The sequence below is a fragment of the Aotus nancymaae genome, unplaced genomic scaffold (assembly GCF_030222135.1).
Source record: "Aotus nancymaae isolate 86718 unplaced genomic scaffold, 86718_ANA_hifiasm-v0.15.2.pri h1tg000041l, whole genome shotgun sequence".
Classification (NCBI taxonomy): domain Eukaryota; kingdom Metazoa; phylum Chordata; class Mammalia; order Primates; family Aotidae; genus Aotus; species Aotus nancymaae.
In genome coordinates, this window is record NW_026988455.1 from 7782638 (window position 1) to 7806066 (window position 23429).

General features: G+C 42.7%; 1 protein-coding gene across 10 annotated transcripts; it reads right to left on the bottom strand.

Annotated features, from left to right (window-relative positions):
- Positions 1-9: 9 nt before the first annotated feature.
- Positions 10-23198, bottom strand: CIAO2A (cytosolic iron-sulfur assembly component 2A). 10 transcript variants are annotated; one of them, XM_064361413.1, is made up of 6 exons: positions 22859-23176; positions 19059-19223; positions 15870-15919; positions 10300-10345; positions 9940-9987; positions 7211-7290 (listed from the first exon to the last, which is right to left on the bottom strand). In XM_064361413.1, exons 1-5 carry the CDS (start codon positions 22980-22982, stop codon positions 9983-9985), a joined length of 390 nt encoding a protein of 129 aa, XP_064217483.1. In that variant the 5' UTR covers positions 22983-23176; the 3' UTR covers positions 7211-7290; positions 9940-9982. The 10 variants fall into 10 exon arrangements, 8 of the variants coding, with proteins under 8 accessions (XP_064217486.1, XP_064217481.1, XP_064217485.1 ...); XR_010336963.1 differs by having other exon boundaries at positions 7216-7290; positions 9928-9987; XM_064361411.1 differs by lacking the exons at positions 7211-7290; positions 9940-9987 and adding an exon at positions 6377-6727 and having other exon boundaries at positions 22859-23177.
- Positions 23199-23429: the final 231 nt, after the last annotated feature.

Consider the following 23429-nt stretch of genomic DNA (forward strand, 5'->3'; position numbering starts at 1 on the left):
CCAAGCTCACAGGTTCTGACGCCATGGGCTCTGATTCTTCCATGCTGTGTGAGTATGGACAGGTCACTCAATTTCTCCTGACCTCAGTGTTCTTAACTGTAAAATGAAGTTGTAGGATTAGATTAACACAATTTAGCCCTCATTGTTCCTGATGGTAGCTATGTTTTTCAGTGGGAGTAATGTAGGTCTCACAAGGCTCTGCAACTTGGTAAGTTTTACCCGGCAAGGCAATCTTGAGCTTTGCACACATATTCACTTTACATTCTGACTCATCTGAATAGACTCAGCTTAATGTAGCCAAAAAAACAAAAAACCACAGATGTGACAGTCTGAGAAATCCAGCTACAAGGAAACCCAGTTGATAGGACCCAGTTTAGCTAAAATTTGCTTAATCACAACAACAAAAACAATCTAGGAACCCTAACACTCCTTAAAAAACAAAAAGCAGGCTGGTCACGGTGGCTCATGCCTATAATCCCAGCACTTTGGGAGGCTGAGGCAAGTGAATCACAAGGTTAGGAGTTTGAGACCAGCCTGGCCAACATGGTGAAACCCTATCTCTACTAAAAATACAAAAAAATTATCTGGGCATGGTGGGCAGGCGTCTGTAATCCCAGCTATTCGGGAGGCTGAGGCAGGAGAATCCTTTGAACTTGGAAGGCAGAGGTTGCAGTGACAGTGAGCCGAGATTGCACCACTGCACTCTAGCCCGGGTGACAGTGGAAGACTGTCTCAAAAAAAAAAAAAAAAAAAAAAAAAAAACCCACAGATTTATTAAGCTAATAGGTTTTGGTAAAAGATCATGATCATTTTCAATTCTGCATGAATCAGTGAATTAGCAATTGTAGAACAAGCTCAGTATTAAACCCGTTTGTTGTTAATGATTCTAAAGAATCCTTGGAACTCCTAGAAAGCCAACATGTCACTGTGGCTTCTATAGTTAGACATTCAAAACCAGAAGGAACTTTAGAGATCACCTAACACATTCACTTTATAGAAGACAGAAGGAGGCCCACCAGAGCAAGAGTAACTTAGCCAAGTTCACACTTGTCAGGGGCAGAGCCAAGATTAAAGTTTAGGCTTCTCGACCCCTAGCTCAGTGGATATTCCTCATGTGAAATGCTAAAGGCTGAAGCCCTGGGTAAAGCCAGATTCACTCATTATGATCAAGGTAAGCCTGAAATAATTCAACAAGAAATGTTGGAAGGCCAATATGCAAACACCATACCAGTAGCTGTAGGAAACATCTGAGGGGACATGAAATAGAAAACGCATTTGAGACAGCCCAGAGTGTGAGCAGTGGGCTACAGCACAGACTCCAGGAGTTTATACAATCAAGGGAAACTTTCCCAAGAGGGAAAATACATTGTATTTCCCACCTTAAAAATACACTTTTAAGGCCAGGCGCAGTGGCACATGCCTGTAATCCCAGCACTTTGGGAGGCTGAGGCAGGTGGATCATGAGGTCAGGAGATTGAGACTATCCTGGCCATGATGAAACCCCATCTCTACTAAAATACAAAATACAAAAAATTAGCCGGGCGTGGTGGCACGTGCCTGTAGTCCCAGCTATTCAGGAGGCTAAGGCAGAGGAACTGCTTGAATCCGGGAGATGGAGGTTGCAGTGAGCCAAAATCGTGCCACTGCACTCCAACCTGGCAAAAGAGCAAGACTCCGTCTCAGAAAAAAAAAAGACACATCTACCACAAGAGGTGTTTTTTTTGTTTGTTTTTGAGACAGAGTCTCACTCTGTCACCCTGGCTGGAGTGCAGTGGCACGATCTTGGCTCACTGCAACCTCCGCCTCCTGGGTTCAACCTCACAACTGTTATCCCAGCGCTTTGGGAAGCTGAGGCCGGAGGATTGCTTGAGCCTAGGCGTTTGAAGCTGCAGTGAGCATAAAGCACCACTGCACTCCAGCCTGGATGACAGAGCAAGACTCTTATCTCAGAAAAAGAAAAAAAAAAAAGAAATATTTTTTACATGTTTAACCTTGCAAACAGATGCTAATGAAAAATCTTTTTAAAATCCTCCACCTTGGCAAATATTTTTAAAAATAACAATACCCAATATTAGTGCAGGGCAGGGACACCTATCCCACTCTTGGTTTGGTATCAATCGGCACAATTTCTCCAGAGGCCAATTCAACAATATGTATCAAAGTCTCAAAATCACTCATAATCTTTGGCAAAGTAGTTCCACATCGAAGAACGTCTTCAGTGATTGGCCAGGCATGGTGGCTCATGCCTGTAATCCCAGCACTTTGGGAGGCTGAGGCCAGTGGATTACTTGAGATCAGGAGTTCAGGACCAGTCTGGCCAACATGGTAAAACCCCGTCTCTACTAAAAATACAAAAATTTGTCAGATGTGGTGGCATGCACCTGTGCCCAGTATTTAGGAGGCTGAGGCAGGAGAATCACTTGAACCTGGGAGATGGAGGTTGCAGTGAGCTGAGATCGTGCCATTGCACTCCAGCCTGAGTGACAGAGCAAGACTCCATCTTAAAAAAAAAAGTCTTCAGTGATAATCACTCTGGTCAGAACAAAGGCGCAGACTGCAATGAGTCAGTGGTGGTTTGGTACCATTTAGCGCAGCCTGATTAGAGGGGCAGTGAGTGTGCCCTCAGGGCCCTTTGTAGGTCCCTTGGGAAAACCCAGGGCCACTAAAGCAAAGTGGGTTGTGCTCTACCACTAAGGAATAATGTTTTGCTGCCATCTGGTGTTCTTCCAGGTAACTGCACCCACCCCAGAGAAAAACTCTCCAAGTTAGCACCAATAGGCCCTTTCCTCTGTTCTCCCCTACCCAGGAACACCCGGGTCTCGCTCTGTCACCCGGCGGGAGATCGGGGTTCACTGCAGTCTCAATATCCTGGGCTCAAGTAATCTTCCCACTTCAGCCCCCCACGTAGCTGGAACTACAGGGTGCACCACCAGGCCCTGCTAATTCTTTTATTTTTTGTAGAGATGGGGTCCTGCTATGTTGCCTAGGCTGGTCTCAAACGCTGGAGCTCAAGCCAAGCGCCCACCTTGGCTTCCCAAATTGTTGGGATTACAGGCGTGAGATCGCGCCATTGCACTCCAGCCTGGGCAACAAGAGTAAAACTCCATCTAAAAAAAAAAATTGCCGGGCGCGGTGGCTCACGCCTGTAATCCCAGCACTTTGGGAGGCCAAGGTGGGTGAATCACAAGGTCAAGAGATCGAGACCATCCTGGTCAACATGGTGAAACCCCGTCTCTACTAAAAATACAAAAAATTAGCTGGGCACGGTGGCGCGTGCCTGTAGTCCCAGCTACTCAGGAGGCTGAGGCAGGAGAATTGCCTGAACCCAGGAGGCGGAGGTTGCGGTGAGCCGAGATCGCGCCATTGCACTCCAGCCTGGGTAACAACAGCGAAACTCCGTCTCAAAAAAAAGAAAAAGAAAAAAAGAAAAAGAAAGTAGTGGATAAATAATTAGCTGGGCATGGTAGCTCTTGTCTGTAGTCCCAGCTTCTTGGGAGGCTGAGGTGGGACAATTGCTTGAGCCCAGTAGTTTGAGACTTGCAGTGAGCCCTGATCATGCCTTGCACTCCAGCTGGGGTGACAGAGAGCGATCCTGTCTCAAAAAAAAAAGAAGGTAGTGGCTCCTACTGGGGATCAGAAAGAATAACCCAAAATATGGCTCCTTGGCGTGCTGTGAATTAAAGGAAAATAGGAAGCCTCAGAAGTAGCCTCAAAAGCAAGACTCTCTCTGACCTCATCCTGCCCTCCTGCCTCCTGCCCCTTTCTCCTCCAAAGGGAGTCACAGAAAACAGAATTTCTTTTCCCTAAGGGAGGTAATAGAAACCAGAACCTCTTTCCAAAGCAAGCCATACCAGTCTGGGAAACATGGCAAAATCCCATCTCTACAAAAAAAAAATAACAACAACAACAACAAAATTAGCTGGGCATGAGGGCGTGCACCTGTGGTCCCAGCTACTTGGGAGGCTGGAGTGGGAGGATCGCTTGATCCTGGGAGGTTGAGGCTGCTGTGAGCCATGATTGCACCATCACACTCCAGCCTTGGCAACAAAGCGAGACCGTCTCAAAAACAAAAACAGTAACAACAACAAACAAGCAAGCTATAAAACCTAGAAATATTACTCTAACTTTCCCCCGCCCTTCTGTGCATGAGCTGGCCATAAAGAAATTATCTGACCTACCTTATCTAACAGTAGGTCATAAGACTCTCATTCCAGAGCGGTTCTGCCCCATACCCAGGAGGAAGGAATGCTACACAGAAAGGCCAGGAAGAATCTGGACAGGCCTTGCTGGGTTTCCCCACTTAGTCCATTACCATCAGATCGTACTCTTTTTGTCCAATCACATTTCTACACAGTTGTCCAGTCTTCTTTTTTTTTTTTTGAGACACGATCTCGCTCTGTCACCCAAGCTGGAATGCATTGGCACCTAAGCAGAAAAATAGTTTTCCCTGGGTCTTTGGATTCTTCATATCTGAAGCCTGCTGAGTTACATAAAACTTGGATTGACTACATTTGTTATGCTTTTCTCTTGTTTTTTCACAGGGCTGCTGGCCATGACCTTTATAATGGGTGAGGAAAGGTATCACTTCCTTCTGCCCCTACAGTCCCAGCCAAAGCTGTGAACCCTCAGGACTCTGGGGGGTTATTAAAGGAGGGGAAGCCCAATGTTCAGCCAGCATTACTTGTAAAGCAGAGTTATTAACCTGGGGTCCACTGGCTCCTAAGCAAGTCTGTGAATGTCCTGAAGTCATACACAAAGTTTCATGTGAGTGCCTTTTTCCCCCTAGGCAGAGGGCCCATTCCACATCTTTTATCTGATTTTCCAACTGGTCTGACTTTCCACAAAGAATGATCATTCTTATAAATCAGGAGTTTGCTAACGACACACAGGCCAAATCTAGCTCAATGCTGGATTTTGTACAACCCACAAGCTAAGGTTTTTATATTTTTAAATGGTTGAAACAATCAAAAGGAAAATAATAATTCATGACACATGAACATTATATGAAATTCAAATCTGCGTCCAAAAAGTTTTCTTGGAGTGCAATCACGCGTATTGGTTTACAGACTGTCAGCTGCTTTTGTGCTATGAGGGCAGAGTTGAATAGTTACAACAGAGCATATGGCTTGAAAAGCCTAAAATACTGCCTATGTGTCCCTTTTCCAAAAATGTTTACTAACCTTTGCCAAAGATGGACTAGATAACACATCTTGTGACTATATACGTACCTCTATTATTCACTTCTATGTAGCTGTCGTTATGATTAATAAAGTTTAAATTTTTTTTTTTTTTTTTTTTTGAGATGCAATCTTGCTCTATCACCAAGCTGGAATGCAGTGGCATAATCTTGGCTCACTGCAATCTCTGCCTCCCGTGATCAAGCAATTCTCCTACCTCAGCCTCCCAAGTACTGGGAATATACGTGTGCACCACCACACCTGACTCATTTTTGTATTTTTAGTAGAGACAGGATTTCACGATGTTGGCCAGGATGATCTTGATCTCCTGACCTAGTGATCCGCCTGCCTTGGCCTCCCAAAGTGCTGGAATTACAGGCATGAGCACCAGGCCAAATTCATTCTAAGATAATTCATGTAGTAGTCAGTTTTTTTAACCCTCTCACTCTGTGATGGAATTCCTACCATGTGAGTCTTGCTGGGGGACAGAGTCCACCTCCCCACATCAAAGGTCACATTATCTTTTCTCCTGCCTTCTTGGCAGCCAGGACATGGACATGTGACTTGAGATCAGCCGACTAGAGATCTCACCTAGGACTAGGAAGCTGGAGTGAGTCACACAAAAAAGAGAAATCATTCTGGTAGTAGTGGAGAAAACAGAAGACACATCTAGCTTACAGGAGCAGCATGGCCAGCAATTCAGGTGACTCCTCTAGCAATGATCCACTGGAATTGCACATCAGTAGCGCCCTCACCAGACAGTTCCTAAGGCAGTGTTTCGTCTTTGGTCCTGCTGCCTGGCTTCTGTTTCTACTTGGCCAGGACTAGCTCAGGCACTAGGTAAGACAGCCTCAATCACTCACTGCCTGGAGCAGAGAGAAGCTGAAGGTGTAAGTTGATAAGTACGAACTCCAGGAGGACAAACAATGGCTGATTTATCTCTGTGTCCTCAGCACCCAAGAAAGTGCCTGAGTCCAGAATTTGGAAGCTAGGCAGTTCCGGCTCAGGAGTTTACTCACATGGTTTGCAAATTGGCACTGGTTGTTGTTGGGAGGCCTCAGTTGCACTCCATGTGGAATTCTCCACAGGGTGGCTTGAGTTCTCGTGACATAGTGGCTGGATCCCCACAGAATGAGCAATCCAAGAGACTAAGGTGAAAGCAGCATACCTTTTACGATCTAGCCTCAGAAGTCATCCACTGTCGCTTCTGCCATTCTTTATTAATCACACCCATCAGCTCTAATTCAACATGGAAGGAAATCTACAAGGGCATGAATACCAGGAAGTGAGGGGCCCATGTTGGAGGCTACTATACTTCACATGACCATTAACCCCTAAATCAAACCAAATGAACTACAAATAAAGTGAAGACCATACATTTAGGTTGGTTTAATCAAAACCTCTTTGGTGGACTTCTTGATCTTCAAAACTGTGTATGCCATCTGGCCCTCTCCACATTTGTTCCTTATCTATGAAGGGGTCCAGGATTCTCCTTGGAAGGAAGGTGGGCCCAATCTTAAGGATGCCTTTTGGTTCTCAGATCTCTGATTCTACAAAATAATCAGCAAAAATAAAGCTTTGAAGATATCTTTCAGGAGTTGACATTTACACTGGAATTTACAATTCAATAAAAACAGTGAGTCATTACAAGAATCATCTGCTTATTTATTTTACAGAGTAATGATTTAAATTGAGTACATTTGGGCACAGTAGATATTTGACATGAAAAGCAGTTGTATCAGACTGAGCATCAGAAAAATAGCAACTCATCTTACACGTAATAACTAGAAAATATTATTCTGTCTGACCATTTAAGTGTTACAAATCCTGAGAATGTTATACACTGAACAAATTAGGTACTACCTTATAATTAAATCTCTCTTGGAAAGAATCCTTTAAAAAAATGCTCTGAGGTACCAAATCACCTATGTATTAAACAAGAGTCTTTGACATTATACAAAGAGTTTAAACAAATATATCAAACAGTTACAGGCCAGTGGCTCTTAAAGCAGCTATCAGTCAGGTTCAAGGACACACTGTTCCACAATTTCCCGTAAATTGGGGTTTTCCATTGCAGCTGCCACTCGCTCTTTGTCATTTATCTGCTTATTGACTGAAAAATACACAGACAAAAGTTAGCAGAAGAACTGTGTCAATATACAGCGCCAGACAGTAATTTTTATTAGCCTGCTGAAACAAAAAATTTAACTCCTTGAGAATTTGAAGTCATTTTTGGCTATTGCTCATAATATAATTTCTCATCTAGAAGGCAGACTTAGGAGAAAAATGTCTGCTATAATTCTACTACTTACCACATCTATTTTTTTCTTTCTAGTCTTTATCCATATACATATCTTTATATAGTTACATTCAAGTAAATACAACTTTGAAAATCGCTGGCTTTTTTCCCCATAAGCCTATACTTTAATCTACAGGGTATTTAACATGGTAAAAGTCTTAAGTGTTCTAAACTAATTATGAAGACTATGCTACAATGAACACCTTTAAACATATAGCCTTCTATTTGGAAATATTCTCAAAAATAGGATTTTTTTTTTTTTTTTTTTGAGATGGAGTCTCACTGTGTTGCCCAGGCTGGAGTGCAGTGGCACGATCTCAGCTCACTGTAACCTCCACCTCCCAGGTTCAAGTGATTCTCCTGCTTCAGCCTCCTGAGTAGCTAGAACCACAGGCACACACCACCACGCCCAGCTAATTTTTGTATTTTTTAGTAGAGACAAGGTTTCACCATATTGACCAGGCGGGTCTCAAACTCCTGACCTCGTGATTCACCCGCCTTGTCTCCCAAAGTGCTGGGACTACAGATGTAAGCCACCATGGCCTGCCCAAGAACATGAATATTTTTATGGTTTGATTTATATCATTGATCTACTTCCCAAAATTACTCACCAATTTACATTGTCAACATCAATATATGAGCTATCAGTTTGGCAGCAATACCTGGTATTATTATTATTATTATTATTCTTTGAGACAGTGGTACAATCATAGCTCACTGTAACCTCCAACTCCTGGGCTCAAGAAATCCTCCTGCCTCAGCCAGTCTCCCACAGGCATGAACCATCACACCTGGCTAATTTTCAAATTTTTTTGTAGAGACAGGGTCTCACTATGTTGTCCAGGCTAGTCTTGAAATCCTGGCCTCAAGGTATTCTCTTGCGTTGGCCTCCCAAAGTGCTAGGGTTATAGGTGTGAACCACCATGCCCAGGCAATAGCTATTATTTAATAAAAACAAATATACATATAAACATACATAAAATAGGAGGTGGTAAATGGTTCAATATTATTGTTATAATTTGCATTTCCTTGTCTAATAGAAAAATAGAACATTTTCAATGTGTATATATTAGTTCTTGCATGAATTTCCTGTTCATGTCTCTTTCTATTAATCTACCAGATCTTATTTTAAAATTAGTTTGAATGGATCTTCATATAATAAAGGTATTGGCCCATTACGTTTTCTATAATTAGCTAACAGCACTCTTAACAGAAGAGTTCAAAAGAGAGACGTCCATATTCTTAATGTGGATTGACTTTTCTGGGATGCTGCTAAAATGTCTTATATAGAAGACAAACACATATACACATATTCCTGTGTAAATAATTTCAATTCAGTTTCTTCTTACTACAATGTAGGCTCCACAAAGGTAGGAATATATCTCAAAAGTTGAACTGTACCCATACATAGAAGGCTCTTAGTAAATATTTACTAAACGAAAAACAAGAATCATAAGACTTAATACTATTGCTGTTGTAAAATCCTATCATTAGAGGAATTTCAAAAGGATAGCCTGAGTGGATTTAGGGTACCTAAACTCTTATTTTTTTAATCAGAGGTAGAAGCCCTCAGCTCATGGGGTTTAAAGAAATTTAGCCCATTGTGTGGTGGCTCACGCCTGTAATCCCAGCACTTTGGGAGGCTGAGGTGGGCGGATCACGAGGTCAGGAATTCAAGACCAGCCTGGCCAACATGGTGAAACCCCATCTCTACTAAAAATACAAAAATTAGCTGGATGTGGTGGTGCATGCCTATAGTCCCAGCTACTTGGGAGGCTGAGGCAGGAGAATTGCTTGAACCCAGAAGGTGGAGGTTACAGTTGCAGTGAGGCAACATCATGCCAGTGCACTCCAGCCTGGGCAACAGAGCAAGACTCTGTCTCAAAAAAAAAAAAAAAAAAGAAATTAAGCCCACAAAGAGTATAATAATCTACATGTCTGAAACTATAGCTAGGACATGATTTTAATAGTTTTCATGACAGTAACCTAAAAAGTTTCCTGGATGGGCTATTCCTCTGGAAGCAGCAGGGTTCCCTGCTTCCCTCTCTATAGCTCTCTTCTATGTAGGAGATTTTGTGTGTCTTTCTTCAGCTCTGGGTATGCCTTTCTGAGTCTTCTGGGTATCTACCTGACTGTTACTCCATTATCTCTTACTCCATTATCAATCATCTCTTTCTTCCACTCCTCTGATGAAACTTAAGTACAAATGCCTTTTAAATGTATTTCTCATTACTTGCGCTCTATCATTTGTAGATTAAAAACATTAAAATTCTGTTTTTAGTGTAACACATGGATCATACAGAACATTTTGTCTTTTGCTTTCCCCAAACCCCACTTCGGCCATTTTTAAGTAGCTACTGAGTGACTTCTCTCTGTAGGCCAGAGGTTCTGTATATAAAAAGGTTTCCCCGCTCCCATTCTAATATACTAACCCAGAGAGACAGCACTTACCCCAAGACTCACCAAAGCTCTACTTGCTAGACCCAGTTTCAAGTACACAGCTCTCTTATCCTGCCACCAAAGAAAAGCAGCCTACTTAGAGCTCATATGTCAAGGTCCCTAGAGCTGGATATTCTTTACAGATGTGTAGCCATTGGCCTAAATCAGTCAACATCCGTGAGCTCTAATGCACTCGGAGTTCCACTGCAAAAATTACTTCCCTGAAATGCCTAGGTTTCCCTACCTAGGAAAGAAGAGCTAATAACTAATTGTGTACTTTTTTTGAAAGTAACCCAGTAGATACTTGACTGGTAGAAGAATCCAATATCCAAGAAAAAATACTATCTGAAGTTGTTTTTCAATTACGTTTCAACATTCACTTACTGTCTTCTTCTGTTGAGTGGGTTCCTTCAGAAATGTAGATTTCCAACTAGAAAGGGAAAAAGAAAGTCAAAGAAAAAACATTAGAGCATTCTAAGATGAGAGAGTGAAGTGAAATGTACAGTGAATCAAACATCTAGGGATGAGGGTCCAAAACCAGGAGTCTTGCTGTGTTCACCAAGCTGGAGTGCAATGGCAGGATCTCGGCTCACTGCAATCTCCGCCTCCCGGATTGAAGCAATTCCCCTGCTTCAGCCTACTGAATAGGTGGGACTACAGGCACGTACAACCACACCTGGCTAATTTTTTTTTGTATTTTAGTAGAGAAGAGGTTTTACCATGCTGGCCAGGATGGTCTTGATCTCCTAACCTCATAATCTACATTCCTTGGCCTTCCAAAGTGCTGGGATTACAGACATAAGCCACCGTGCCCGGCCTTTTTTTTTTTTTTTTTTTTTTGAGATGGAGTCTCATTCTGTCACTCAGGATAGAGTATAGTGGTGTGACCTCTGCTCACTGCAACCTCCACCTCCTGGGTTCAAGCAGTTCTCTTCCCTCAGCCCTCAGCCTCCCAAGTAGCTGGAATTACAGGTGCACACCACCACGCCCAGCTAATTTTTGTATTTTTTTTTAGTAGGGATAGAGTTTCACCATGTTGACCACACTGGTCTCAAACTCCTGACCTCAGGTAATCCACCCACCTCAGCCTACCAAAGTGTTGGGATTACAGGCATAAGCCAACATGCCCAGCGCCCCCCAATCCTGTTTCTAACATCAGAGACTTAGAGACAAATCCTCCATATCCTTCTCTAAAACAAGGACTGAAATTAGTAAGATTTTTTATTTTGGTCACCTGGGAATGGCCTACAGGTGGTACTTCCATTAACTTTTTTTTTTTATTCTTTCCCAAGGTAGAAATTTTTTTTAATGAATACACAAAAATACCATTTTACACAAATGAGATCTCATACATGTTGTTTCACTTAAGAATATCTCTCTTCTGCACTTTACTTCTTCCCAACTCAGTATCTAAACTTCCTCCCGCCCTGCCACTGACTCAGGAAATCTACAATAACAATCTAGTGTAGTTTCTTCCATATTGTTCTCTACCCACATAATCTAACAGATTTTACACACGCATACCCAAATACCAAAGTTGGATGTTTCTTTACATGGCTTGTTTTACAAAAATGGGATCACGATACACAGCTTTTAGCATCCTCCTTTTCTCATTCATTATTATCTTGCTAAATTTATTCTCAAGTATAATACTGGTTAAGCTATCCCTCCTGGCCCTGCTGCACCCCTACACATGAGCTACCCTCCAAGACCCAGAGCTTTAGAGACAACCTACAAATTATTGCAAATCCTGTGGTAAAGAGAGTATGCTGTCACAAGGACCTCTACTTTCCCCAGAGAACATTGAAACATATGAACTAATTTGTATTTACTTACTTACTACTGAGATAAATATTTCTCATGAGAAAAATCATAACATTATTATAGCTAAATGGAACCTTAAAGATCATGGCATGATCTTGGCTCATGACAGCCTTGACTTCCTGGGCCCAGGTGATCCTCGCACCTCAGTTCCCACACTCCCACCCCTTCCCACCCCTATCTCTATTTTTTTGTAGAGGTAAGGTTTCACCATATTGCTCAAGCTGGGCTTGAATTCCTGAGCTCAAGTGATCTGCCTATCTTGGCCTCCCAAAGTACTGAAATTATAGGCATGAGCCAATGCACCTGGCCCCAATCTTTTTTTTTTTAAAAAAAACAAAACAAAACACTTTTCCCCTACTGGCAAAACACTCTTATTCTAGACCTCAAAGCAACAGACATAGAATCACTCTATACTGATTTACTTCAGTTTAAAATTATACAGGACTCATTATTCTAAAAATGATAAAGGGGAAGAAGCAGCATTTATGCAGCTATTCCTATATGACCTATACTTCAGGGTAACCAAACAGTTGGTGAGGGTAGTTGTCACCAATAATGGGACAAACTGAATTTATAGGCATCTGATGTGATGCAATGAGGACACATTTATTTGGTATTCTTGCCCAAAACACATAACCTGAATCTAACCAGGAAACATCAGAATACTCCATTTGAAGGACAATCTATAAAATATCTGCTCTACATTCTTCAAAAATATCAAGATTATGAAAGACAAAGGCTAAGGAACTACTCCAGATTAAACGAGACTAAAGAGACATGACAACCAATGCTACGTGTGATGGGGGAGAGGGAGCAGAGACAGGAGGAGGGACTGCCGTGAAGGATATTACTGGACGACAGGGGAAATTTGAATACATGCTGCAGATTAGATGCCAGTACTGTATCAATGTCCTGGTTTTGAAATTTGACTGTGGTAATGTAAGAGAATGTCCTTGTTTTCAGGAAATATATCTTACAGTATTTAGAGTAAGGGGGCATTACATTTGTACTCAAATGTTTCCAAAAAATACGTGTGTGTGTGTGTATGTGTGTGTGTGTGTGTGTGTGTGTACATATATGAAGAGAAATTAATGATAAAGCAAATATAGCAAAATGTTAACAATTAGTGAATCTGAATCTGGGTGAAAGATATATGGAATTTCTTTGTACTGTTCTTCACTATTTTATTTATTTTCTTTCATTATTTTCATTTCAAATAAAAAGTTAAACATTATAATTAAAACAGTTAAAAATAGAAAATAGAATAAAATTTACAGGGCATCATAAACCACTAGTATAATTCATCAATTTACTCAATTTAAGACATATTTATTGAGCTCCTACTATGTATAAGATCATAGCAGGAACAAAGAGATGTATCATATATGAATTTTGACCTCAAGAAGCTGACAATTGGTCAGGCATGGTAGCTCATGCCTGTGATCCCAGCTTTCTGGGAGGCTGAGGTGGGTGGATCACTTGAGGTCAGGAGTTTGAGACCAGCCTGGCCAACATGGCAAAACCCCATCCCTACTAAAAATACAAAAATTTAGCTGGGCATGGTGGCATGCGCCTGTAATCCCAGCTACTTGGGAGGCTGAGGCAAGAGAATCTCTTGAACTTGGGAGGCGAAGGCTGCAGTGAGCCAAGATAGCACCACTGCACTCCAGCCTGGGTGACAGAGCAAAACTCCATCTCCAAAAAAAAAAAAAAAAAAAAAAGTTGACAGTCCAGGAGGGAAGATGAAAAATAAATAGAACACAAGTTAGAAAATGATACTCTCTACATCAGAAGACAAAGAAATAGCTATGGGGCCAAGCTATGGGAATTTCAAAAAAGAAATAGCTTTCGTTATAGAAATCAGGACTGGTAGTATGGAAAGGTAAATACAAAAAATAAAAAATAAAGACAAAAATAGAAAAAAATTTAAAAAGATAAATCAAAATTAATTTTAAAAAAGAGAAAGAAATCAGAACTGACATCAAGGAAAATAAAAAAGTATTTAATTAAACCTTAACACAAAGGTAGAATTTGGCCAGGCACAGTGGTTCATACCTGTAATCCCAACACTTTGGGAGGCTAACACAAGACGATCATTTGAGCCCAGAAGTTTGAGACTAGCTTGGGCAACAAAGAGAGACCTCATCTCTACCAAGAATTAAGAAAAAATTAGCCAGGCATGGTGGTGCACCTGTAGTCCCAGCTACTTGGGAGGCTGAGATGGGAGGATCACTTGACCCTGGGAGATTGAGGCTGCAGTAAGCAGTGATCACACCACTGAACTCCAGCCTGGAAGAAAGAGCAAGATCCTGTCTCAACACCAAACAAAAAAGATGTGTAGGATTTGAACGTATGAGATGGGAGGAAGGGAAATCCAAGTAGATAGGTACTCTGTGTAAAGGCTAGGTGACAGCAAGGTAGAGAAGGCAATTACAGGAGACAGTAAGGGACAAGGCTGAATCATTCATGAGCTATAACCAATTACTATGAATTAACTGTGATATCCATATTCTTGCCCAATAGTAAGGTTAAAAACATCTTCCTTAGATATCACACCGAAAGCACAAGTAAAAAAATTAAAAATAAATTAGACTTTATCAAAATTTAAAACTTTTGGCCAGATGTGGGGGCTCACGCCTGTAATCCCAGCACTTTGGGAGGCCGAAGCTGGTGGATAACAAGGTCAGGATCAAGACCATCCTGGCCAACAAGTGAAACCCCGTTTTTACTAAAAATACAAAAATTAGCCAGGTGTGGTGGTGGGCGCTCAGTCCCAGCTACTTGGGAGGCTGAGGCAGGAGAATCACCTGAATCCAGGAGGCGGATGTTGCAGTGAGCCGAGATCACACCACTGCACTCCAGCCTGACAACAGAGTGAGACTCTAAAAATAAAAATAAAAATAGGGCTGGATACAATGGCTCACGCCTATAATCCCAGCACTTGGGGAGGCCAAGCCAGGAGAATCACAAGGTTGAGACTGAGATCATACTGACCAACATGGGGAAACCCCGTCTACTAAAAATACAAAAATTAGCTGGGTATGGTGGCACACACCTGTGATCCCAGCTTCTCAGGAGGTTGAGGCAGGAGAATCACTTTAACCTGGGAGGCAGAAGTTGCAGTAAGCCGAGATCGTGCCACTGCACTCCAGCCTAGTGACAGAGTGAGACTCTGCCCCAAAATAAAATAAAATTAAAATTAATTAAAAAATAAGACATCCTTATTTTAAAATGAGCAAAGGATCTGAATAGACAGCTCTCCAAAGATATACAAATGGCTGAAAAGCACATAAAAAGGTGCTCAACATTATTAGCCATCAGGGAAATGCAAATCAAAACCACCATGACAGCAGGGTTTGGTGGCTCAAGCCTGTAATCCCAGCACTTTGGGGAGGCCGAGGCAGGTGGATCAATTGAGGCCAAGAGTTCAAGACCAGCCTGGCCAACATGGTGAAACCCTGCCTCTACTAACAATACAAAAAAAATTAGCCAGAATGGTGGCACATGCCTATAATCCCAGCTACTCGGGAGGCTGAAGCAAGACAATCGCTTGAACCCAGGAGGCGGAGGTTGCACTGAGCCAAGATTATGCCATTGCACTCCAGCCTGGGTGACAGATCAAGACTCTGTCTCAAAAACAAAAAAAAAACTCTATGAGATATTACTTCACACCCACTAGGATGGCTGTAACAAGGATAATAATAAGTGTTAGCAAGGATGTGGAGAAATGGGAACCCTTATACACTGCTGGTAGGAATGCAGAATGGTGCAGTGGCTGTGGAAAACAAACAATTTCTCAAAATGTTAAACACAGAGTTACCATACGACCAGACAATTCCAGTCCCAGGTGGAAAAGAAATGAAAACATATGCCTACACAAAAACTTACACATTAATGTTCATAGCAGCATTACTCATAATACACAAAAAGTAGAAACCACCTAAATGCCTATCAACTGAATAACCAATAAGCAACTGAGTAACGGACAAGCAAAAACCACTGAACTGGTACACTTTACATAGGTGAATTGTGTGGTGTGTGGTATTTGAACAAATGAGATGGGAGGAAGGGAATTCCAAGTAGATAGGGTACAAAGCTCTTTTACGACAACGAAAACACATCTTCCTTACCTTATGTTTAAATGGTAAACATCGCTGAAGTTTTACTCTTAAGCACAGCCCTGTGGAGGGAGAAGAAAAAACCACCTCCAATTATCTCTTTATTGCTTCTTACTGGTTCTTGAAAAAGCATACAGCTGCGTTTATGCACCCCCCAACAACACAATCGCTGAAAACAGCTTTGGCTCAATCCAGAGCAGAGCTCCTTTAAGCCTGGAACCACACTAAAAAATTTAATATGTAATCTTACATATTCCTTAGGATAATCCAATGAGCTATTACTAACTCCCTTCTACACATTATTAAACCAAGGTCACAATGTAACTTCCTCAAGGTCGCTGAGTTACTATAGTGGCAGAATTGGGATTGGAACCTAAGACCACTAGAAGGCCCAGGCCACTTTTACTACATCAGTTGGCCTTCCAGCAAAAGTCAATTAATTCAGTAAACTTTTTTTTTTTTTGAGATGGAGTCTCACTCTGTTCCCCAGGCTGGAGTGCAGTGGCTCGATCTCGGCTCACTGCAACTTCCACCCCTCGGTTCAAGCAATTCTCCTGCCTCAGCCTCCCGAGTAGTTGGGATTAAAGGCACACACTACCACCACGAGTTATTTATTTATTTATTTATTTATTTATTTATTTATGAGATGGAGTTTCGCTCTTGTCGCCCAGGCTGGAGTACAATGGTGCAATCTCGGCTCACTGCAACCTCTGCCTCCTGGGATCAAGCGATTTTCCTGCCTCAGCCTCCCAAGTAGCCGGAATTACAGGCATGGGCCACCATGTCCGGCTAATTTTGTATTTTTAGTAGAGACAGAGTTTCTCTGTTGGTCAGGCTGGTCTTGAATTCCCAAGCTCAGATGATCTGCCCACCTTGGTCTCCCAAAGTGCTGTAATTACAGGCGTGAGCCACTGCACCTGGCCAGTTAATTTTTTATATTTTTGGTAGAGCTGGGATTTCACCATGTTGGCCAGGCTGGTCTCGAACTCCTGACCTCAAGTGATCCGCCCGCCTCGGCCTCCCAAAGCGCTGGGATTACAGGGGTAAGCCACCGTGTCCTGTCAATTCATTAAACTTTTTAAAATGTCCCACAACTGGCCAGGCCACCCAAAAAATTAAAACCAAGAAAAAGCCATTTGAAAAGGGCCACACAAAACCTCTCAAATTTGTAATCCTTTATGCCTGCAAGGTACAAATAGAGCAATTTCTTTAAAACAAGTTCCACTGAAGTTCAGTTTATCATCCCATGCTAAGACACATCAACAACAAAATCTCAAACCATAGTGCAACACAAGATATAATTGTTAGACTACCTATCTTTTAGGAAGGTAATCACTTGTTTTTGGTTTTCTAAGTACCATTTGGTTTTCTAAGAGAATTTTTTGAAAAATCCCCAAATACGGAAAAGGATTAGATGAGATATAATGAGATGGTGCCTGCCACAGGGTCAGTATGTATGTATGTATGTATTTATTGAGACGAAGTCTCACTCTGTCACCCAGGCTGGAGTGCAGTGGCGCACTCTGGGCTCACTATAACATCCACCTCCCGGGTTCAAGCAATTCTCTTGCCTCAGCCTCCTGAGTAGCTGGGACTACAGGCACATGCTGCCATGTCCGGCTAATTTTTTGTGTTTTAGTAGAGACGGGGTTTCACCGTGTTGCCCAGGCTGGTCTCGAACTCCTAAGCTCAGGCAATCCACCTGCCTCAACCTCCCAAAGTGCTGGGATTACAGGCATAAGGCACCATGCCCAGCTGTATTTACTTAATTATTTTTTTGAGACAGTCTTGCTCTGTCATCCAGGCTGGAGTGCAATGGCGTGATCTTGGCTCACTTCAACCTCCACCTCCCAGGTTCAAGAGATTCTCCTGTCTCAGCCTCCAGAGTAGCTGGGACTATAGAAGCACACCACCACACCCGACTAATTTTGGGGGTTTTTTTTGGTTTCTTTTTTTGAGATGGAGTCTCACTCTGTTACCCAGGCTGCAGTGCAATGGCACGATCTCGGCTACCGCTCAGCTCCCACCACCACTATTACTCACTAATATCATTATAACTATTCATTTATGCATTAATATTATTCAGGCATATGCAATCAAATAAAAATGTATTTTTTTGCCTTTTTTTTACACAAATAAAAGCAAAATGATACTTGCTTTTACTTCTTTTATTTTTTTTTTGGAGACGGCGTCTCACTCCGTTGCCAGGCTGGAGTGCAGTGGCGTGATCTTGGCTCACTACAACCTCCAACTCCCTGGTTCAAGTGATTCACCTGCCTCAGCCTCCCAGGTAGCTGGGATTACAGGCATGTGTCACCACACCCAGATAATTTTTATATTTTTAGTAGGGATGGGGTTTCACCATGTTGGCCAGGATGATCTCGATCTCCTGACCTTGTGATCTGCCTGCCTCAGCCTCCCAAAGTGCTGGGATTACAGGTGTGAGCCACTGTGCCCGGCCCTTACTTTTACTTTTTAACAGTATGTCATAGAGATCTCTCTGTATCAGTACATGCAGAGCTTCTTCATTCTTTTTTGTAGCTACATAGTATTCCATTGTTTACATTGATTATTTAATCAATCCCCTACTCATGAACATTTGGTTTGAAATAAAATCCCTTTATAACAATCATATGTTCAAAGACATTTATTATACCTGCAAAACAAATCCAAAATACTAGGAATCCAGCCTCCTACCAGGACTTCTGCCCATACTACATAGAAGCCAGTAGAGTAGCTGAAAGGAGATGGTGATGGCAGCAATGCTAGTCTGACACCACCCACTCCACCCTCCAGAACTGAGAAAAGGAGCTGGCCCACATGCACTCTGCATTAATTGTGGGCATGTATACCTGGGAGAGGCAGCCTGACATAACTAAAGGAGAAGCAGATTTGGAGTCAAGAGACCTAGGTATGAGCCTTAGTTTCACCATTTCCTGGCTACCTGATTCTGTGCAAGTCACTTAAACTCGCTGAGCTTCAGTTTCCTCATGGGCAAAATGAAGATAACAATATTTTAATTCACAAGCTAACTGTGAGGACTACAGAAGATAAATACAGGAAAATACTCTGTAAACCATAAAGTGTAATACATACACCATGTGGTTTTTCCATAATCATGCAAGTTGTTATTATGGGTCAATATCAGCAAGAATAATTTAGAATTTATATAAATATACACGTATGTACATAAAAACTTACCAATAAGAGTCGCCAAAGAGCAATGAGGTACTGTTGGCGTGAACCTGATAATAACCAGATATTCTTCTTCATTTATCTCCTGAACTTCCACACAACTTTCCGAGACCACTTCCAGTTCTTCTAAAGTACTGGGCTTTTCTGGATCCCGGATCGTTCTAATCAAATCTAAAGAGGCATCAGAGATAAAATATTCTATTAAAACATGACTACTCTAAATAAACATGATTTTGCCAGGCCTAATTTAAGCATTGACTCCTCTCTTTTTTTTTTTTTTTGAGATGGAGTTTCATTCTTGTTGCCCAGGCTGGAGTGCAATGGTGCAATCTCAGCTCACCGTAACCTCCGCCTCCTGTGTTCAAGCCATTCTCCTGCCTCAGCTTCCCGAGTAGCTGGGATTACAGGCATGCGCCACCATGCCTGGCTAATTTTGTATTTTTAGTAGAGAAAGGGTTTCTCTGTGTTGGTCAGACTGGTCTTGAACTCCCAACCTCAGGTGATCCACCCCCTCAGCCTCCCAAGTGCTGGGATTACAGGCGTGAGCCACCGCGCCTGGCCTAAGCACTGACTTCTCTTATGTTTAAGCAAATACTACAGCAACTCCCAGGTTTCTGACAGAATGTTTCACTACTGCTCTCCTCTTGAGAAAACTGTTTTCTTGGATTATTATAAGGCCATATCCAGTTTCTCAAATTGGACATTGCAGAGAAAATATAATAAGAATGGAAAAAGTGTCATGGAAGCTCAAGAGGAAGAAATAACTTTCAGCTTGAAAGAATGTGGTAACAGGCTTCATAGGAGTGGAATATGAATCAAGCCTTGAAAAACAGGTAACATTTCAATATTTGACATCTAAAGTGAAGGAAAGTAGCTGGGCATAGTGGCTCACACCCGTAATCCGCACACTTTGGGAGGCAAAGGCGGGTGGATCACTTGAGCTCAGAAGTTCAAGACCGGCCTGGGCAACATGGTGAGACCCCATCTATACAAAAAATACACACAAAAATTAGCCAGGTGGGTGGTGCAGGCCAGTGGTCCCCAATACTCAGGAGGATCACTTGAGCCTAGAAGGCGGAGGTTGCAGCAAGAGGCAAGATCGTGCCAGTGCACTCCAGCCTGAGTGACAGAACAAGACTCTGTCTCAAAGAAAAAGGCCAGGCATGGTGGCTCACACCTGTAATCCCAGCACTTTGGAGGCCGAGGCAGGCAGATCATCTGAGGTTGGGAGTTCAAGACCAGCCTGACCAACATGGAGAAACCCTGTCTCTACCAAAAATACAAAAAAAAAAAAAAAAAAATTAGCTGGGCATGGTGGCACACACCTGTAATCCCAGCTACTTGGGAGGCTGAGGCAGGAGAATCGCTTGAACCCAGGAGGCTGAGGTTACAATGAGCTGATATTGTGCCATTGCACTCCAGCCTGGGAAACAAAGCAAAAACTCTGTCCAAAAAAAAAAGAAACTGATGCCTGGGCCCCAATTCCAGAGACTCTGATTTAATTGGTTTGCTGGCCTTTGAGTTTTAAAAATTCCTCAGGTTGTTTGTTCTTAGGTACAATCCAGTGTGAGAATCAGTGGTATAAAGAAAAACAGACCCAACAGATCCATGCAAAGCACCTAATTTAGGGATCAGAATGAGAAATAAATGCAAAAAGAACTAGAGAAGGGAAGAGAGGGATGGTTAATAATATTAAATGCTGCAGAAAAATTCAAGCTGATGACAGCTAAAACGGGTGTTTCATTTGTCACCCTGTCAGCTGTAAGAAAACAATTTCAGTAGAGAGGGGGAGGGCTGAAGCCAGCTTGCAAAAGGGGAAGCAAGTGGGAACTGAAAATGTCTTCCTAGGGCCTTGGCTGGGAAGGGAGGAACAGAGAAAGGACAGTGGCTTTATAAGGAACCTAGAACAATGACAAGGATAAAGGAAACTTCGAGAAGAGAAATTGAACATATAAGTGGGGAGGAGAGGAGACTAGTAAAATAAGCAGAAGGCAATGGGATTAATTATGTAGGAGTCTAGGTTGGCCTTGGAGAAGACAGGATTTCCTTCTTACTCGGAGGTTGGAGAAAGAGATAAAGGAAAAGAGAACAATAAAGAGAAATGGTGATGGGAGGCTGAGGCAGGCAGATAATGAGGTCAAGAGATCGAGACCATCCTGGCCAACATGGTGAAACCCCGTCTCTACTAAAAATACAAAAATTAGCCGGGCGTGGTTGCACATGCCTGTAGTCCCAGCTACTAGGGAGGCTGAAGCAGGAGAATCGCTTGAACCTTGGAAGCAGAGGTTGTTGCAGTGAGCTGAGACCACTACTGCACTCCAGCCTGGCGAAAGAACGAGACTTCGTCTCAAAAAAAAAAAAAGAGAGAGAAATGGTGAAGTAGAAAAGAAAGAAGCAGAATTTTACATAGAATGTGCTTGAGGTTCTATAATCTGAAGTTTTGTTCTATTATTTATCACACAAAATTATATACAATCAGAAATGCAACTGGGAAAAACAAAAACAAACTCTATTTTCTCTTTAATTTTCTCCTGGGTTTGTCACTTGATTAGAAACAGAATTTTGCCAAGCATGGTAGCTCACGCCTGTAATCCCAGCACTTTGGGAGGCTGAACAAGTGGGTCACCTGTGGTCAGGAGTTCGAGACGAGCTTGGCCAACATAGCAAAAACCTGTCTTTACTAAAAATATAAAAATTAGCCGGTGTGGTGGCACGTGCCTGTAATCCCAGCTACTCAGGAGGCTTAGGTAGGAGAATCACTTGAACCCGGGAGGCTGAGGCTGTAGTGAGCCAAGACTGTGTCACTGCACTCCAGCCTGGATGACAGAGGAGACTGTCTCAAAAAAAAAAAAAAAGAAACAGAATTTGAAAATATAGGCAAGAAAGAGGATAAAGCTTCTCTTTCACAGAGTTGTGTTATCATGGGACTTAGGGAAACTAGAGTTTTCTGAAAAGGAATTTTCTGCCACTCATACTTGAATTATATTTGTATTCTGTGTTTAGATCTCTCAATATTATATCTGGTCTTTTTGGTTTTCAAAAACAATACAAAATAATTTTTTTAAAAAAGTTGTAAGGCAATTGTGAAGTGGTGGAAAGTACATCAAGTTGAGAAGCAGAAGGCGTAGGCTTTAGTTTGTGCTCTGTTCCTTACTGACAGTGTGACCTCTAGGTAGTTCTTTAAGCCTTTGTTTCCTCATTTCTACAATAAAGATGGCCCCAAAGGCTAAATAGAAAATATTTAATATATAACATGGAAAAGTGTGTGTATACAAGGCCTTGCTGCAAGAAGCCAATCTCGTTCTCTTCTTTTGGGGACCTCTGCTTACTGACTTTGCCGGAGTGAGTGGCTGTGACCTTGGGCCAGTCCCCAACTCGACTGTCACCCACCAGTGCCCTCAGTGGTAGCAGGAGTGCCTGTCGAGAAGCTAGAGGAGGTTCTAGTAGTGCAATCAGGCCAGCTTTGCTTCCTAACCACACACCCTAGACTTGTGCTCTGCCCACAAGTCTTGGAATAGTCTCTAAGACGTAGGCCACACGTGGAGAATTAAGCATTTAAGACCTCCAGGGTCTGCTTGCCCCAGGTTTACGAAGAGCCCAGTTCCTAAAAGACCCACACTCCCACGTGACTTAGGATCCCGAAGAAAGCGCTTGCTACGCTCCGGACAAGATGTGGCACAAAAAAAAAAAAAAAAAACAAAAACAGGTCTCCTCTACCAGCCCTCAGGTGAGGCCGTCATCCCCGCACCCCGCACCTCCCGCCGGCACCTATGACGCCAAATGCTGTGCTGGGTAAAATTAATTACCATAAACCTCTAGCGCTTTCTCTTCCATGATCCGGGGCTGCCGGGCAGCTCCCGGCTCAGAGAGGCCCGAGAGCCACAGGACTCTGCTCAGCGTCCAAGAGAGCAGCCCAGACACCCGCTGCATCCTCACGCTCAGCCATCCCTGGCGACTGTCCCACTCGCGCCACCGTCTCTCAGCAGCCGGCCACGGGACTGATCAACTTCCTGGTCTTCAAGTGGGCCGAGACGAGCCTAAAGGTTCAGGGGAGCAGAGAATAGGCGGGGCCGCACACGGAGTAACTTGGAGGACCTAGGGAAAGGCGTCTCAAGACTACAAGTCCCAGAATGCTTTGCTCTGTTTCGGCGGGACAAGAAAAAAAATTTTCGCGGCTTGTTCGCGCATTGCATGCTGGGATGCGTGAGCTATTTTCTTTGGAAGGAAGCGAACTGTATTCTGGGACTTGTAGTGTCCGCCGGGTAGAAGCGAATGTAACGTTCTGTTAACTGCCACTGATTATCTCATTCAGCATCTGTGATAAGCTAAAGATGAATCCCGAAGAGGTAGGGGAAAGGAGGTCTTGAGTTCTAGTGC